This window comes from Marmota marmota, unplaced genomic scaffold, assembly GCF_001458135.2.
Source record: "Marmota marmota marmota unplaced genomic scaffold, marMar, whole genome shotgun sequence".
Lineage (NCBI taxonomy): Eukaryota > Metazoa > Chordata > Mammalia > Rodentia > Sciuridae > Marmota > Marmota marmota.
Genome location: NW_025999862.1, coordinates 6,574,076 through 6,591,417, shown reverse-complemented (window position 1 = coordinate 6,591,417; position 17,342 = coordinate 6,574,076). Strand labels below are relative to the sequence as shown.

The following is a 17,342-nucleotide window of genomic DNA, read 5'->3' as shown; positions in this document are numbered from 1 at the left end:
GTCCATCAACGACTAAAAAAAAAAAAAAAAAAATGAAGATCTGATGACAGCCATGTCTGGAATTAAATGCATTTCTGATCATGTTCATGTTTCTCAGCATGATAACAACCTCCTTCCATAATGAGGTCCTTCCGAATTTCAAGCTTCTTTTCCACATGCTCTGTTTTCTATTTATAGTCTGGCAATGCCAGATTGCTCATTTGTCTCCAACATGCTATTTTATGCGTCAGATGTTTTTTTCCCCCCATGCTGTCCTTTTTACCTAGAGAACTTTTTATACCCCCTATTTTTCCTGCCTCAAAATTTAACTGAGATTATACATCAGCCAGGATACTTTTGTTTTTCTTGTTTCAATATTTTTGTTTGTTTACTTAGGGAATACAGCATGTTGTTATAGGGTACAAACAAGTAATATGGTTACTATAAAGGAAAAATTACCATTTTTATCATTTTATGTAGTTAACCATATTTTCCCCTTTGGAAGACCTGCTGTATAATCTACTCATTTAGCAAAATGATATGTTTTTGGATGCCACCACCCTCTTCCAATTCCCCAGTATATTTTTATCTGTGCACTTTCAACACTGATAATGATTAATCACCACTGATTAATTTATTTGTCCATTTATACGGGGAACTATATGATGGCATATACTTTGACATATTAACTTTAAGTCTCTATGTGCTAGTTATATAGAGAAAATTCAATAAATACTTACCAAGTATGAGTAAAGAAAGTGGTGGGGAAGGAGGTGATATGGAGACATAAATGTAAAGAGAAAGAGACTTATAGAGATGGAAGAAGCAAATAAAAAGAAAAGTAGTGAAATTGGGCAAAAATAAGAGGGAAGGATCACTGTGAAATTCTGATAAAAAGGATCATATGGAGGAGGCAAATGTCAAAAGAAGAAAGAGGAGAAGTATATATACTAAGAAGGATGAGTGGGAGGTGAACAGGACTATTAGCAGACAATGTAACTGGAGCAAACTGTAGAAAAAAAGGACAACATTTTATAATATCATTATTTCAGGCCAGAGAGGTAGAAGTAAAGAAGATACCAGAAGGTATTTGTTGACAAGTGATCTCCATGGAAAGAGGCAAAAAAATAGGGACCCCAGAAAAATTAAAAGAAGGCAGTGATTTAATCATAATACTTGGAAAAGGATATTTTCTTTGGGGGGGGATACACAGGAAAGAAAGAGGACGTAATTATTACTTGGAAATATATTAGAATGTAGTCTTATAAATATTGAACCATTTGTCTATGTGTTACTATCAGGAATTTGCTAAAAATAGTAATTTAAAAGCTTTTTTTCAATTTAGAACTAGGGAACAAACATTGAACCTAAAATTAGCATCCACTGACTGCAGTCATTAAGAGTATTATAGGGATACTCGTGCCTTTTCTTAGATTAATATTTTTGTTCAGCTATATTAAATGAATTTTGCTCTCATCAAGAGAAATTAAGTGTCTACCCTTGGCTCTAACAAATGAGCCAGATTTGAAATGCATAATATCCCTTTCTATTGATGCACTGTGCGACTACCAGTCGCCACTGGCATCTTGGAGTGGCTTCATTATATGAGGAGAAAATTAGAAGGAAAGCACCATGGGCAGATGTCCTGAACACTGTCAGAGCAGGTGACATTTATGTGATGTGACTCACCTTGACATCTCTTGGTATTCCATTACAAATCTGAAAGATTGTGTTTTCACTTGTGGGTTGCAATTGCCGCAGGTACCTAGATACTATCCGTGTTCTTCAGCAGAGGTCAGCCAATACTCATTGTTAAACACCAGTCAAACACATGGTGGCCAGCTGGTAAATTGGCACTCCTGTAATGCTAGAATCTGCCTTTTCTAATCAAATATTTTGTAGGAGATAGCTTTCAAAGGATATCAAGGTTTAATTACGGTCTGACTAAAATTGTAACAATAGTTATCTTTCATTTTTATTAATTATTAATTTGTTAATTCATTCTTTATCCAGAAAAAAATAATCAAAAGCAAAGCAAACTAAAGTTCATACATATTTAAAACAATACCCTTCAATATCTGTTTTGTAATTTATCAGAAATGCCTACCTGAGGAGCTTTTACTTCCTCACTTCTGGCAACGTAGAATATAGTTTAATTTATTCCTCTGCCTACATGACCTGTTATCACAAAATGACACTTCACCATTTAATTCTCTTATAATAACACCATATATCATGGATTAGTTCTCCATGATGACTGATGAGTGCCAGTTTGGCAAAAAAATATTTTCTTCTGGCTCTGCCATTAGCTGTTGACTATAAACTTTCTCATGTCCCTGTGATACCTGATGTGGGTTTGTCCCATGTTCTCTCTGTTAAGTTTTGTGAGACTATTTTTTAGAAAATTTAAAATAGTTTGAAAACACAATAAATGATGACTACTGTTTTCAAAATGTTATAAATAATAATGTGAACAGGCAGGAGAAAGATCCAGAGGACAAAGCTGGTGTGGAATTTAAAGTGCATTTTAGAATTCCACAAAAAGTGATATAGACAAATTTACATGCTTTTTGATGTTTTATCTCTTTTGTCGTAGTCAAAAAACATTTTACACCAATAAAAGTTCCATGAGTTAGCATTTGTGGTGTATCTGCTATATTTATAGTAAAAACAAAGTATAACAAAGCACATTAATAATTTGAAAGCACAGAGTGACTTCCTATGGAGAAAGTAAAATCACTAAATAGCTACTCTGTGTTATGTGAACAAGGAAAGGCAATTCCACATTTAAGTGTCATGATAATTACAATGATAACGATAACTAATGGTTTATATAGTTGCACTCTGCACCCAATTTCCCACTGTGCTTATTGTCAAGATTAAGCAGAAAGGACCCAGCCAGTAAATCTGTAGTGGCTAAAACATGAACATGGAGGTCAATTCCTATGTCATAGAAGGTAAATATGAAAGATCACCTTTGAGGGCAGTACTAATTCCAAATGAACAATGGAGTAGGTGGAGGCAAACATATGTAATCAAGGTAGAATAGAGGAAGTAAAAGAGAGGTTTATAGAGAGGGGACCAAGTCAGCATGCATGTGTCCACATTTGCTTGTACTGGTGTGCACACACTCTCCTCCTGACTGTCATTCAAATTAAAAGTGGCTTAAAGAACTACTTACCAGAGTAGTAAGAATATACTGTCTTCCTGAGGCTTCCTCTTTCTATAACATCTACTAGGACAAACAAATACCTGGTCGTTCCGAGGGAAAAGAGTGAAATTCACATTCTGAAGTCTAAGCAAAAGACAGCAGAAAGCAGGAGATTGGACTGAGACAAGGCTGAGATTTTCGGTATTGTATGGCATGAGAACCATCAAAATTTCTATAAGAAAATAAGAGCCAACTGTTTTAGCTGAATTAAAAAAAATAAAGAATGAAATGAGTACATGAATTTGAGGTTGGAAGGATGGAAATATCTCAAATGAGAACACAATAAGGTTGAGAATAAGGCTTTAAACACTTTTAGAAGAGAGACACAGGAATGGGAATTTAAGATTTCAGATGTAAAAAAAGATACCTTATATGCAGAATATATTTATCAAAGTAATAGAGGTGACCAAATAAACTCAAACTGCTCTGATTAGGGTTCTTGAAACACAATAGGCATAAACCTGAAAAAATAGTTATATTAATAAAAAAGATCCATCCACTGTAATATCTCACTATTTCTCTTTTTTAAACAAGTTACTTTTAAATTAATTGAGCCATTGATTCAAGACATAGATGATCATACATTGACTTTTTACTATAAAAATAAATATTTAGTTTTTAAAATAAATATTTAGTTTTTAGTATATAAAACTAATTCAATATTATCTTATAACTGTATATTTATATATGTCCATCCTAAATAAATGATTATCAGTTACATTGCTGAGGGGCTCAACACACAAATGGACAATAGCAATAGAATTTGATCTACAACTCTGCAATGAGTCATTCAAGAAGCTAAACCATAGTCTTTGTAACAACTGACTCAATATGGCAGGACTTAGTCATCAGATTTGCCTACATTTGCCCAGTTTCCAATTCAGCAACAACCAGAGAAAGCCAAATGTGCTGCTTCTAGTTAACCCACCTACAGCTTCACTATTTAAACAATATCCAATAAGAAAATACCCGAAGCCTTTATGTTAAGCTTTCCATCTCCCCTGCCTATCCCTATACCTCTGCCAAAAGCAAATTATTGAATGTATTCACTGTTACAGAGATGATAAAATTTAAGGTGGGAATATATTTGTTATCCTCAATAGATCCTACCCAATATATACATGAATGAAAACATCACACTGTACCTGACAAATACATACAAATTCTGTGTGTCAATCAATAATAAAATTAATTTTAAAAAGACAAGAAGGAAACGACAGTGGCTGAGTCCCTCAAAAAGTTCTTAATAGTCTCTGCCTGTTCTTATTTAGTTGGTCTTTAATTTCTCTATATTTTTAATATTTTAGTCTCTTTTACTCTGAGATGATGCATAATTTAATTTAAATCTATCCACTTGAAATCTCTGCAGATTCACATAATAAAGAACTGTTCTACAACTTGGAAATTAACCTAGTAATTTTACCAAATTCTCTGACAAATTCATGACAATAAGAAATTGCAATAAGAGATTCAGGCAAGGGTATTTAGGCTGTCCAATTCATTTTGATAAACAATTACTAACATGCTATTTAAGTTTTTTTTTCCCTTTTACTTATCACCTAAGTATATATGAATATTTTTATCATGTAAAAAGACTTGGCAGAATTATTTCCATTTGTGTCAAAGCATTTCTCTTTGACATTACTAAATAGTATTTCCAATTATTTGAGACACCATACAATAAGATAAACTGATTTTTAATGGGGAGAATGTCCATGGAAAAGGCAATAATAATAAGATAATTACTCTAAACACTGCCCCAAAAAGAAAATATTCAAGATTAATCACAGAACACAACAGAAAATAATTCTCTCTTTCTGTTGTAATATTTATAAATAATATAAAGACTGAAATAATATTTATTTCCAACATAAAATGAATTTTATTAAACTTATATGTTGAAAAGTCAGACATTTTTTCAAAATCTTTGATGATCTACATGTCTCATATTTGGCATCTTATATTTTTAATTATTTGTTAGACATTTTTGTATATAACATATATGAGAAGCATTTAGTAGCCTTGTCAAATAAAGTAAAAATTAGATTTCATAAGAATTATATAGTTTAAGAAAAACTCAAATGTACCAATATATTTTATTCCTTGTTTTGTGGGCTACAACATTTAAATTGCTATTGTTCACACATCATTTTAAAATATAAATGTTTCACTTCAGAAAGCAAATGAGCTATGTGCAAAGACATCTTTTATTTAACAAACAAAAGGGTGTGGGACATAGGACATTACACATAGATTTTGTATAACAACTATGCTACCACAAAGAGTTTAATTCTGAAAACTTTGCTGAATAGAAGCAAGATGAGTATCCATTGCCCCTGCTGCTCATTTTCTATTTTGTCTCTCAAGGTTGTGTTGTGGAAAAGTAAAGTGGAGCTGACATATCTTACAAATACAAGCCCATTTCCAAGGGAGGTAGATGGAGGTATATTGAGGTGAGGAATACAGCCAACCCACCTCCCAGTCTTGTTCATCCACCATCACTCTGTGGCTGCCTCAGCCAAGAACTCTTTTTCTACAATGAACACAACATTACTACATGAGTTTGGGTACTCTTTGCTTTTCCCTTAAGTTTAATAAACTTCCATGCATTTTTGCCATTGCCTCGTCAGATCTGAGGCTTTCCTGGACACAAGGAAAACTGAAAGCGAGGTGCTTCACAGGAAATCTCTTATGCTCCACGCATTCCGCCATATTTCAAGTTAACACATGATTGCAATAGGCTATACTTACTGATGACAAAATGCCTGACTCATTTGCAGACAGTTGGGCTTACTAGTTGAGTGACCAATATTCTGAGAACAGGCTTAGGGATATTATAGAAATATAAAGTCAGAATTGCTATTTGCAATATCAAAGCCAGTTCTACCCTTTGGAAAATGTCACATAAATATTTCTCTTGGGTAACTAATTAAAACTAAATAAAAAGATGTATTCTTCCCATGCTTACTACACATATGGCTGGGCATATATTTTAATACTAATTGACATTTTATCATGTTCCAATATTTCAGGGATATTTAAACAATCTTGTGATTGTTCATATTTGGATGAGGAAGATTGATCCATTAGCAGGAAAGGGATAATAAATAATAAATTATTCAAATTTATAAATAATCAAAATATAAGCAGTCCTTCTTTCTTATTGATAAATACTGGTCCTCGGAGTTGTATGGGAGAGTATCAGGAAGGCATATTATCACCATTTTGATATTTACCAGACATGTCAACCAATTTTCTGAAGCTCATTCTCTCCAAAGTATTCTTCAGGATTTCATTCTCATGTCATTAGAATGGAATTTAAAAATTCAGACAATCTAATAATGAGGGGCCTTCCTGTTCTTTTATTTTCTGCTCAACAGACTATTAGAGACATATTCAACCTCTGTCTGGTAAGTAGATTCTGGTGAGAAAACTTTGGTATTTTTACTTTTCTTATTTATATCTGAGTTCCTAGCAACATTCTGAATTCCCTTTCAGAATTGAACTTCTGCCTTGGCAGTCCACTCATGACTGATATATTTCTTTTCAATCTTCATCTTTCACCTCTGCCTGCTTTGGGCCTATCTTCTTGTTCTCAACTTTTCCTCTATTCTATATGTTGCTTCTCTGGCTCAAAATCCTCTACTGTATGAGGCTGGGGGAGTGGCTTAGTGGTAGAGGGCTTGCCTAGCATGTGCCAGGTACTAGGTTCAATTCTCAGCACCTCATATAAATAAATAAAATAAAGGTCCATTGACAACTAAAAAATATTAAAAATAAAATCCTCCACTGCAGGTATTTGTATATCCTTAATACCAAGGACTATGACAAATATCCAGTATATTCTCAGTAAAAGAGTCGGTAAGAATTCTAGTAAAGTCTATGCATTTTATCAAATTAATAAACCAATTATTTAGATAAAAGTGGACATCACATTACATCTTAAAAATATAAAATTTCCTGATGAGGAGGGATGTGACCCTGCTGTATTTTTAAAAATGTAGCTTAAAAAATATTAGTGCTTAGAGCAGTATTACTATTCTTTAGTTAATTTCAATTTTTAGATCTTAACAATATTAACAATACAGGTGGTAAATTCTTAAAATATGTTTTGCAAAGATGAATGTGATGATTGTGTTTCTTGAACAAAAGTTCTCACTTTTTGCCTTTTATCTCATAACTCTCTGCAACTTAAAAAAAATACCTACCATATGACCATAAGATATAATTAGATATCTGGAAAGTTTTACCTAGACCCTGTCTCCTGCTTAGATAAGGAAAAAATTAAATGTTCTCAACTGTTATATAAGTCATGTAATGTAGAAACTGTTCAAGTTCATAGTCAAAATATTGCCCAGACAGAATTTTCTTAAAGGGAGAGGAAAAAAAGGGGACCATCACTTATTTAAAAAAACCTCATATGTAATTTTAAAATATCTTAAAGAGTAAATGTCTCCAATGCTAGTAAATCCTAACGGGATTCCTGGTAAAAATGGCAAATTAACACATGCATCTAATTTTGTTCCCTCTCCAACCCTCAGTAATACTTTGGCTTGTTTTTTCTTTACTCTAATTACCTAAACCCACTAGTAAGGGCAGAATTAATCTTTATAAAGGGAAAAAATAACAGTAAAAAATATTAGGAAAAATATTCAGGATAAGCCAGGAAACTCAAAAGGAGATGAGAAGTGGTAATAAGAGCCTGATTAAGAAAGCCAGTACAAACCAGCAGTGGGGGAAATTAAGAATCAAGTTGGCTTTTACAGACTGATTCATATTTGGCTGGACTTGGAGGAGAAGAGAGGAACTGAAATAGGCAATTTTATCCCCTCCCTTAATCCACAATACTCAACAACTACCCCTTGTTCACCAGAGCAAAATTCTGGATGTTATTCTTTGAAGGGGATAAAATAAAGTTTTTGTATTGAAGGAGGATAGGCCTATCTTAGGGATGGGGTAACTTTTACTGACATCAGGGGTGAAAAATGAAGGTTGGAATACCTAATGCTAAACTTAGCATTGAGAGTATCACCCATATTCCCAGCCCCCTTATACAGACCTTTACCTTCTAACCAGAATCCCAGAAGATGCTTTCCTGGGAAACAAACTAATGCAAAGGAAAAACACTTGCCTTCTTCTAGCAAGTCTTAACTCCTGGTTCTAAAAAGCACCAGAGGCTAAATAAAAGAAATGTGGTGCTGGTAGAAGATTCCAAAATTGTGTTGATATCATAACAGCTTATATAACTATTTGGCTAGCCCTTTATCAAGGAGAAAACTTAAAATCATAATGCCTGACTTTTCTACCCCAGAATGAATGTATCACAGGGGTTAGTGAGAAAATATCTTGCTGTATTTGTAACTATACAGAATCATTAGAGTAAACCTGTTCCATGTCTTTAATTTAGGCTGGAAGAAGTGCCAAATGTGTGACAAGTGGCATTGGCCAACACTCAGAAATGGCCACATCAAATTTTATAGGATTTTTATACAACTCCTGGTATAGTACACGTCCTATTAATTTATTTAAAGTTTTCTCATTTTGGAAAGGCTATAACAGAATTTGCAAATTGGATGGCTCTCTAACTGACCAGACCCTGATGAGTTGAGTCCCTGATAGCAGTGCCACCCAAAAGGCCCTGTTATTCTTCCCATATATTGTTCCTAGATTTTGTTTCTTTCTATCATGGATCCCTAATCATAATTCTTGAATAGTTTCCTATTTCCTACTTTATATAAATAAAAACTGTTTCTAAATGCCCTTTAAAATTTATTACTTTCTTAATGTCTCTCTTTGTTTATAAAGAGAACCCAAATGGATCTGACTCACTTCCACACTCCTGGTTTCCACTCTTGTAGGTTTTCTTACTTACATCATCTCCCTTCACAATTCAACCTTTGCATCTCAAAGTCTAATATGTTTTACTTTTTCATATTTTCTTTCTGCACTTACTCCATTCTCTACTGATACTCCCTCTCTTCTAAAATTCTAACATATTTATGGCTAGCAGCACAAGGTACGTTATATAATATGCCCATTTTTTTCACTCATGAGAAAAGAGCTGGGTTTTGTTCTATGTCTGCACAGGATTAAAAAAATGTGTAATATGATGCCCAGATTCTAAAGCTGAGCCGATCCTGATTCAAAACCAATTTCACGTACATATTTATGAGCAATTTGTTTTACCAGTATTTCTTTAACTATATAAGGGAAATTTTAATAATCAAACTATCCTTACAACAAAAATGAGGAAATAAGTATTTGTTATTGGGTAGTTATAGTAACCATTCATCAAAGGATAGCCTTTATTTTGCACCTTATTAATAAAATAGCATGTGAAGAAAACGAGAAAACAGAGCATCTAATGGCACTTCAGAGAGAGAGAGAGAGAGAGAGAGATAATTCTGTCCTTATTTATATTCTTTTTCTATTTATTGATTATCTAGCCACTTAAATATCTATATGCAGGACAGTGTGTGAGCCAAATTTGTTGCCACTTGTTAATATACATGCACTGCCCACTATCTCCTCCATTCTTCCAGACCCCCCTAGGAACAGCTGAAATTCCTTCAGTGAAGGAAATGTGACACAGGTGGAACTAAGGAATATATTAGATATAAAACTGCTAAATTTAAACTCTGAAAAATATTATACTGCCTGAGAAAATAAAAGCTTGAAATAAAATTGGAAATAAAAAGAAAAGATTTTATCCATTGTAAAACAATTATAGGTTTATCAAAGTTTATGTGACCTAAAATTTAGCTGACTATGGATCCAGTTCCAGAACAAGTGATTATCAGAACCTATAATTCAATTTTATTACCATGCCTTTCTTAAAATTTGAACACACAGTATCTTTGTTTTGTGGATGCCTGTGGCAGTGACACCTATAGATTGTGAGAACGTTGGGGTATTTAGCTTTTGCAAAACATGAAATGTGTCTATTTCCCAATGAGTTCTCACTCTGTGGAGCTGTGAATCCTCTTCTAACACACTAGCTGCAGTTTAGGATACTTCCATATTCACTGATGTAGCAGAATCTTTTCCAATTTGATTCAAAGTGTATCAGCAATCAGACATTAATTCCTTTCAAAGTGACACATTCAGAGAAGGGAAATCTGCAAAGCCTATAACCTCACCCTGTCTCAGGTGACAGGATTTTACAGTTCCACTTTCATCCTACTTCCCAGGGACATTTTTCTTCTTTTCTAGTCTGGACACAGCCAGTCATTTTAATCTATCCTTTCTAGTAGTTTTAATGCTGCTGCAAATTTCCTTCCAGTCTATGAATTATGAGTAAATATAGCCCAACTAGTCTTCTCAGAACATACAAAGAGAGAATATATTTACCTTTCCCTTAATAAACAAAATGGTGAAAACTAACACATGTTTACTACCTTTGACCTATCCAGATCTACTGCAGCTCTGTCACTCCATGTTTGAATTCTTAGTCAAACATTCAATAGATGGCAACACTTAACAAATAGAAGCCATTAAGAATTTACTTCTCAAATTCCTTCCATTTATTCATACGTTCATACATTTCCTTATTCTTTTAGAAAGGTTTCCTCCTCTTATTCCATGGTTCCTAGAAAATAAAATTCTTATGTGCCTCTGTTCAATGATACTTTTTGTCTTTTGGATTTACTGTATTGTTTTACTTTTTTTGGTTCTTTTTAGTTATACATAACAGCAGGATCTCTTTTGATATATTTATATAAGCATGGAATATTTCTTATTCTAATAAGGATCCCAGTCTTGTGGATGTGCATGGTGGTGAGATTCACTGTGGTATATTCATTTATGTACACAGGAAAGTTGTTCCAGTCATTCCACTGTCTTTCCTATTCCTACCCCCTTCCTTCCTTTCATTTCCCTTTGTCTAATCCACTGAACTATTCTTTCTCCCCAAACCCTTATTGTGGGTTAGCATCCACATATCAGAGAAAAATTTTAACCTTTGCTTTTAGAGATTGGCTTATTTCATGTAGCATGATAGACTCCAGATCCTTACTTTTTTACAAAAATATAAGTATCTTACTTATATTTAAAAAATTGGAATAATTATATATTTAGTATAATTTATGTAATTATTGTATTTTTCATATTCACTCAACATTTTCTTTTTTATTCTTTTTTCCCATTTTCTAACTTAATTTATCCCCTTTATTTTAATTTCATCTTCTGATATGGAAAGTTTATTCTACTGGTTCCAATTTTCATTACTGTAAAGATTCCTTAGAAATTTTAAAATGTGTTACATAATTTTCTATGCTGCAGAGTATTAATTTTTAAAAAATCTTTTCTTTATATAAGAACAGCAAATCATTTCAATTTTCATCTCCAACCTTTATAATTTCCCTGTGTAGTGTCATCACTGCAAATAGTCTCATTTTTTATCACTACTGTCATTCTGCCATGTTTTATTTGGATATACCAAGATATTTTCTGACTTATTTGTTCATCATAACTCTAGGCTTTTCCAAGGGTCTCAGTTACAGCTCCCTAACTAGTGTCTCTAATGCCATATGGGAGTTCAAATTAATATCTTAGTGTTCTACATAGGGATCTACATATGTATCAACAAACAAGTAAACAAAAAAAGAGTGAGTTTCAACAGTTGATGATTAAGTTTACCTACTATGTTTTTTTTTTTTTTTTGGAGATTGATTGTTTTTTTTCCTGGTTCCTTCTAAATACAGGTGTTTTATTTTTAATTTCTTAATTTATTCAACTAGTATTTATTAAATATATATTCAGCATATACAGATTCTACATACTTATACATAATCTGTATACTTATACATATTATACATACTTAAACTTATACATATTGTGTACACACACATATGCTATTGCAAGTTCTAAGAATAAAATAATAAATAAGACAAATTACATATAACTTATATTCTGTTATGGATATGCAAGTATAAAATATATAAATAAATTAACTAGATAATCTAAGAAGTGATAACTGCTAAAAGGCAAGTAAAATATGATTTTGCCATATAAGGAGACTAGTTGTAGGAAGATTTTGTGCTGAATAGACAAGAATGATATCTGTGATTATGAGCTCATTATTCAAACTGAGACTAGAAAAAACAGCATGTAAACTCATGTAGGCTTATCTTTATATCTGACATTTTTTATATTAATTTTTAGTTTTAGGTGGGTACAATATGTTTATTTTATTTTTATGTAGTGCTGAGGATCAAACCCAGTGCCCCACACATGCTAGGCTGGGGCACTCTACCACTTGAGCCACAACACCAGCCCTGTCATGTGTTTTTTGTTTTTTTTTTAATTGTTTCTTTTCCTTCCATTGTAATGCTCTGTGTCATCTTTGACTATAGTTTTTATCTCCCTTTAAACAATTCATTCTATCCCTATCCATTTCTTCTTTCTCTTCAACCCTCCAACATTCAGAAAGCTCAAAAACCTTGTCCTGCTCATTTGCCTCCTTTAAGTTACTGCTTTAAGTATATTTTTCTTTGGTTCCTATTCTTTGTCCATTTCTCTTAATAAGGCTTTTTTCCCCCCTCATATCATGATTTATTGAAGCTACTAAGACAAAAGTCAACAACAATTGAGAATTGCCAAAACTAGAATCTATTCAATTATCATATTAAGTTTTCTCGGGTAAAACTAGTCATTTTAGATCATTTAAATGACTAAATTTCAGTGACTCACTGAAATTCCCTTAAGTGTGGTCCAGAGTCCTTTTTTGTTTGCCGTACTGTATTTATTTATTTTTATCACTCCAGTGTTCTTTATTTATGCAATTCTGTTTTCTCTGCCAATACTTCTGTTTTCTCATGGCTTTGTTCTTTATTGTTTTTCCCTCCTGATCTGGCCCCTGTGCATAAATACATCTAGTGTAATTATTTATATTACCCCATGGTGAGAAAGCTAAAGAGGCTCTCACTTCAGGTTTCTTTCCTTGATATACTATTTTCCAAATAAAGTTATGGATACTTTATATTATGTGAAAATTCTAATTCAGCTTTCTATTGGAAATACATTTTCTTCTTTTGTGTATCTAGGCTAATTATATCAATGGAACAACAACAAAAATGTTATTAATCTTTACTTCAGAATCAACCTATATATTAAGCTTGAATTAAAATTATTGAGAATATAAATCTAACCAATCCCAGAAATATAAGAAGAAGTGAAGAGAATTTGTGTTGTAAATGAGACATAGAATATCAGGTAGAAGGCAGAAGAAAGGGTAAAGGTGAACATTTCATCATACATAATGGGAAGTTTCATCATAACTAATAAATATCAAAATAAATTATTAATAAAATAATATCAAGGATCATATATGCAATAAAATACATGAAGGTACCAAACAATCAAGAATTCAAAGGAGGGGAGAAGCAAGTATAAAAAGCCATTTAAGTGATCTAAATCATCACCTTTAGAAAAAGTCAGTAATTATATGTAAGAGCAAAAAGTACATCGAATTTTTCTACCATTTTACTTCTTTTTCTCTGATCATTTTCTTCTTTATCTCACAGTCATTCTCTTTATGTCATGGTTATTTCTTATTTTCTTTAATGCCATTTATTAACTTTTTTGAGTTTATTTCCTTTTGAACATTTGGTCACTTTTTTGATTCTTTTACTCTTTATCTTTTTTCATTAAGTTTTTTCTTTCTTTTTTCCCCACATTTTTGTTGTTATTGTTAGTGATGGTGGTTAATTCTAATTCCCCCCAAAGATTTATCAAATCATTGTTTCCCATTTTTGGTTAATTTCTCTTGATTTTCATGTTCTGAGTCTAGATTTAGGGACATCAAATATATACGCATATAATGCCAATTATTTACTTTTTGAAATTTATTTCAGGTAGAGGCATAATAGTATACTTTTACTTTTTCTGGTTTTTATTTGTTTTTAGAGGGAGGGGTTTCATCAGCTGAGCTGTTTTGATTCCCACTTTAATCTTCTTATAATAACATATAGTGAGTGTTGGGCATGGTTTCTACTCAAAGAACATTCTCTTTCTTTGGTATTATGAAGTACACTTTTTCATAATGGATAATGCTCTTAGTAATGGTGATAGAGGAGGAAAAGTGGCATCTTCTATAATTCTCTTTTATTTCTCTGGGATCCTTGCTATTTCTCAAAACCTGGAATACTTCTAGTGCTACCTCTCCAAGATTTTCTTTTCCATCAAAAGTGAAAATGATCTAAAGCTCTCAATTCTAAACCAACTGAATTTTAATCTCTTCCCTCTAATCAGTGTTATAAAATGCCAAGTCCCAGACCTGTGTTCAGAATTTTTTCACTTAATATCAGGTGTTCTTGTTTTGATTCAATTTTTTCTGTACTATATCTATTGTTTCTTTACAAATCTCTTCTCCATGGAATGTTTTAATCATCTTAGTTTCTGCCCTTTAGAAACACAGGGTCGTGACAATGGCAGAGTACCAGCATTAACTATTGGAATTTGGTATATATATCACATAAGATAATTTAAAACTTACACTATTCTCTGTATCTCAGAAAGTTTGAATGCTGGCTTCATATAATGCTTTTTTGTGCTCTAATTTGCTCTTAACTTTCAGTAAAGTTTGTATGGTGTGATTTAATTTATACAATAGTCATTATCCTTGAGTCAGTATAAAACTTCATTTTTTAAAAAATGAATACATATTTATCACATAATATCAATACATTTTTAAAGTAATAGAGCAATTAAAACAGAAGACTAAACTGTAATTAAATTATCCAAAATCCACCTACTAAAACATGATTTTTATTTAATACCATTGAATATAATTTTATTTCCTATATAAAGGCATATTTATACCTATGTTTCATATATATATATATATATATATATATATATATAATCTATGCATTTATATTTGAGAAAATTAGGGATGCAGACAGAAAGAGAAAAGGAAACATGAAGAGAGTCAGAGAGAGACCAAGAGATTGTTCAGAATCTTTGCAAAAACTGAAGCATAGGTCAAAACTGAATTAATCTGTATATGAAAAAGAATGAGAGGACATTTGGCAGCTATAGAACTACGGTTGAAAAAAAAGTGTAAAGACTTTAAGAAGGAAAAATATAAACTGATATCTCAAAGGACTTCTTTATGAAATTCTATGTATAATAACATTATATATTTATCTATAATATTAAAAAAGTTATATATATAACTTTCCAGTTAAATGTGCAGGGAAATCTCTTCACTGCCATTATTTTTGAAAAGTGGATTTTCTTTGAAGGGACTACAAGTAGGTTTGAGTTCTGTCATAAATAATTTTGGTCACATACAAAATAAAGAAGAAACACTCATAGGAAAACAGCCATATCTACATATTATACTAAAAAATTAGATTAGACTACTTTTTAGCTTTTCATTAAAAACATTTTTAAAATATCTTGGCTTTATTTTCAGTGGATTCTTCTTCATATAGCAACACGTCATTAATTTAAACAGTCCAATTTTCCTAATATTTTGATAATTCTGCAGTTATTCTTATACTAATATATCTTACTTCAGATTATTTATTTGGGATAGAATCTCTGAAATACATATAGATTACAGCATAGATGATGCCGATATAAACTGTTTATAAAGGATTTTAGTTCATACATATTGCTAAATTATGTGTATACTACTTCAGGCTTTTGCTACCACACTCTGTACCTTGCCTATTTTCAAAGTTCTCCAATTTTTTTTAATCTAAAAATTATTTGATATTAAATGTTAAGGCTAAATATTTTTCAAATATTTATTAGTCATATCTTTTATGGGTGAAAAATCGGTGAATTATGTAATTATATTTCATCCTGGATTAGGAAATTCATTTCTTATTTTTAATACTAATAGTCTTTATATATAAGTGACATCACACATTTTTATTCTTTCTTGCAAATACTTACCAAGTTATCTACTTAAATTTTAATATTGTTTAGGAAGTTTTATTGGTACTTAGAATTTTAAAATAGTTCAATTTAATAATTCTTTATGAATTCTTTCTTTGTAATGCTTAGAAACTTTAACTGAATCTTAATATCAAATACTTTGTGTATATTTTCTCTATTAATTATGATTTTAATTTTAGGTTTCGTCCATTATTCCATCTGAAAGCAATTTTCGTGTATAGTATATGGTAATATAAATGGACAGTTTTCTATTTGCACTAGATCTGCTGCAGGGTATTCTATTCTGTGACTTTTATAGTAACTCTAAGACTACTTAAGTAAATTTCTGTAATTTTGTATACTTTAGTAATTGATTGGGCTTGCACTATATAGTTCACTTCTCATTTATTAGCTCTATGAAATGCCATTTTATAGTTATAACCAACATTTTATTTCTCTGGAATGCAACAAAACATATGATTCTTTTTCTGCTATCATTAAGTCACTGTACTTTTAAATATATCTAGTTACTATCTCAGCAGCAAAAGATACCACTAATCCTGATGTTATGCTGGGAAGATCTCTGAGGAAGCTAAAAGTGACAGAGTGTAAAGTGGTATCTAAAGTCTTTGTCAGTTTATGAGAAACTCTGCCATATTTACTTTTCACAACCTCTAGAATTACACACCCTCAACTTTGTTTTTTATATTATTTATATTTTCACTACCACTCAATTTTGGCATCTGCCACTCAGAGAAATTTGAAGTTTCAGTAATGTGACAAATGTTTCTACCCATTAGCAATATTATATATAATTTCAACATAATTACCTCGTGAAGTCTGTCATCTCCATCATGATCATACACATCTTCTTGGCGAGAACAATGATATCATTGCTTGTATCATCCCATATTTCAATTTCAGCATCAAGCTTACTCTTTACTTTCTTGAAATCAGCAACTTGCTCAGCAATCTTTTCCTTTTCCGCCTCAGGAAGTTGAGTCATCTTTGCCTAAAACGTGTGATAATTAGATTTAAAATCATTCCACTATGAAGAAAGCATTTTAGAAAAAATTGGTTATTATAGGGTATTCACACAACCTAAAATTTAAAATCAGAGACACTCAGATTTTAAGTCATTTAGCCAAAACTTTCTTGGTTTATTTTTTCAAAGAAGAAATCTATTAAGTTATAATTATTTGCTCTAGGACAATTATATATACATATATATATATATATATATATATATATATATATATATATA

At 31.7% G+C, this 17,342-nt stretch overlaps 1 protein-coding gene across 5 annotated transcripts in view; it reads right to left on the bottom strand.

Annotated features, from left to right (window-relative positions):
* Positions 1–17,342, bottom strand: part of Ctnna3 (catenin alpha 3) — a 1,666,222-nt gene that overhangs the window by 113,523 nt on the left and 1,535,357 nt on the right. For all 5 annotated transcript variants that reach the window (XM_048810157.1, XM_048810163.1, XM_048810171.1 and 2 more), the window contains one exon: positions 16,909–17,090. In XM_048810157.1, coding sequence (XP_048666114.1) covers positions 16,909–17,090 — 182 coding nt within the window. The remainder of the gene's footprint in view (positions 1–16,908; positions 17,091–17,342) is intronic.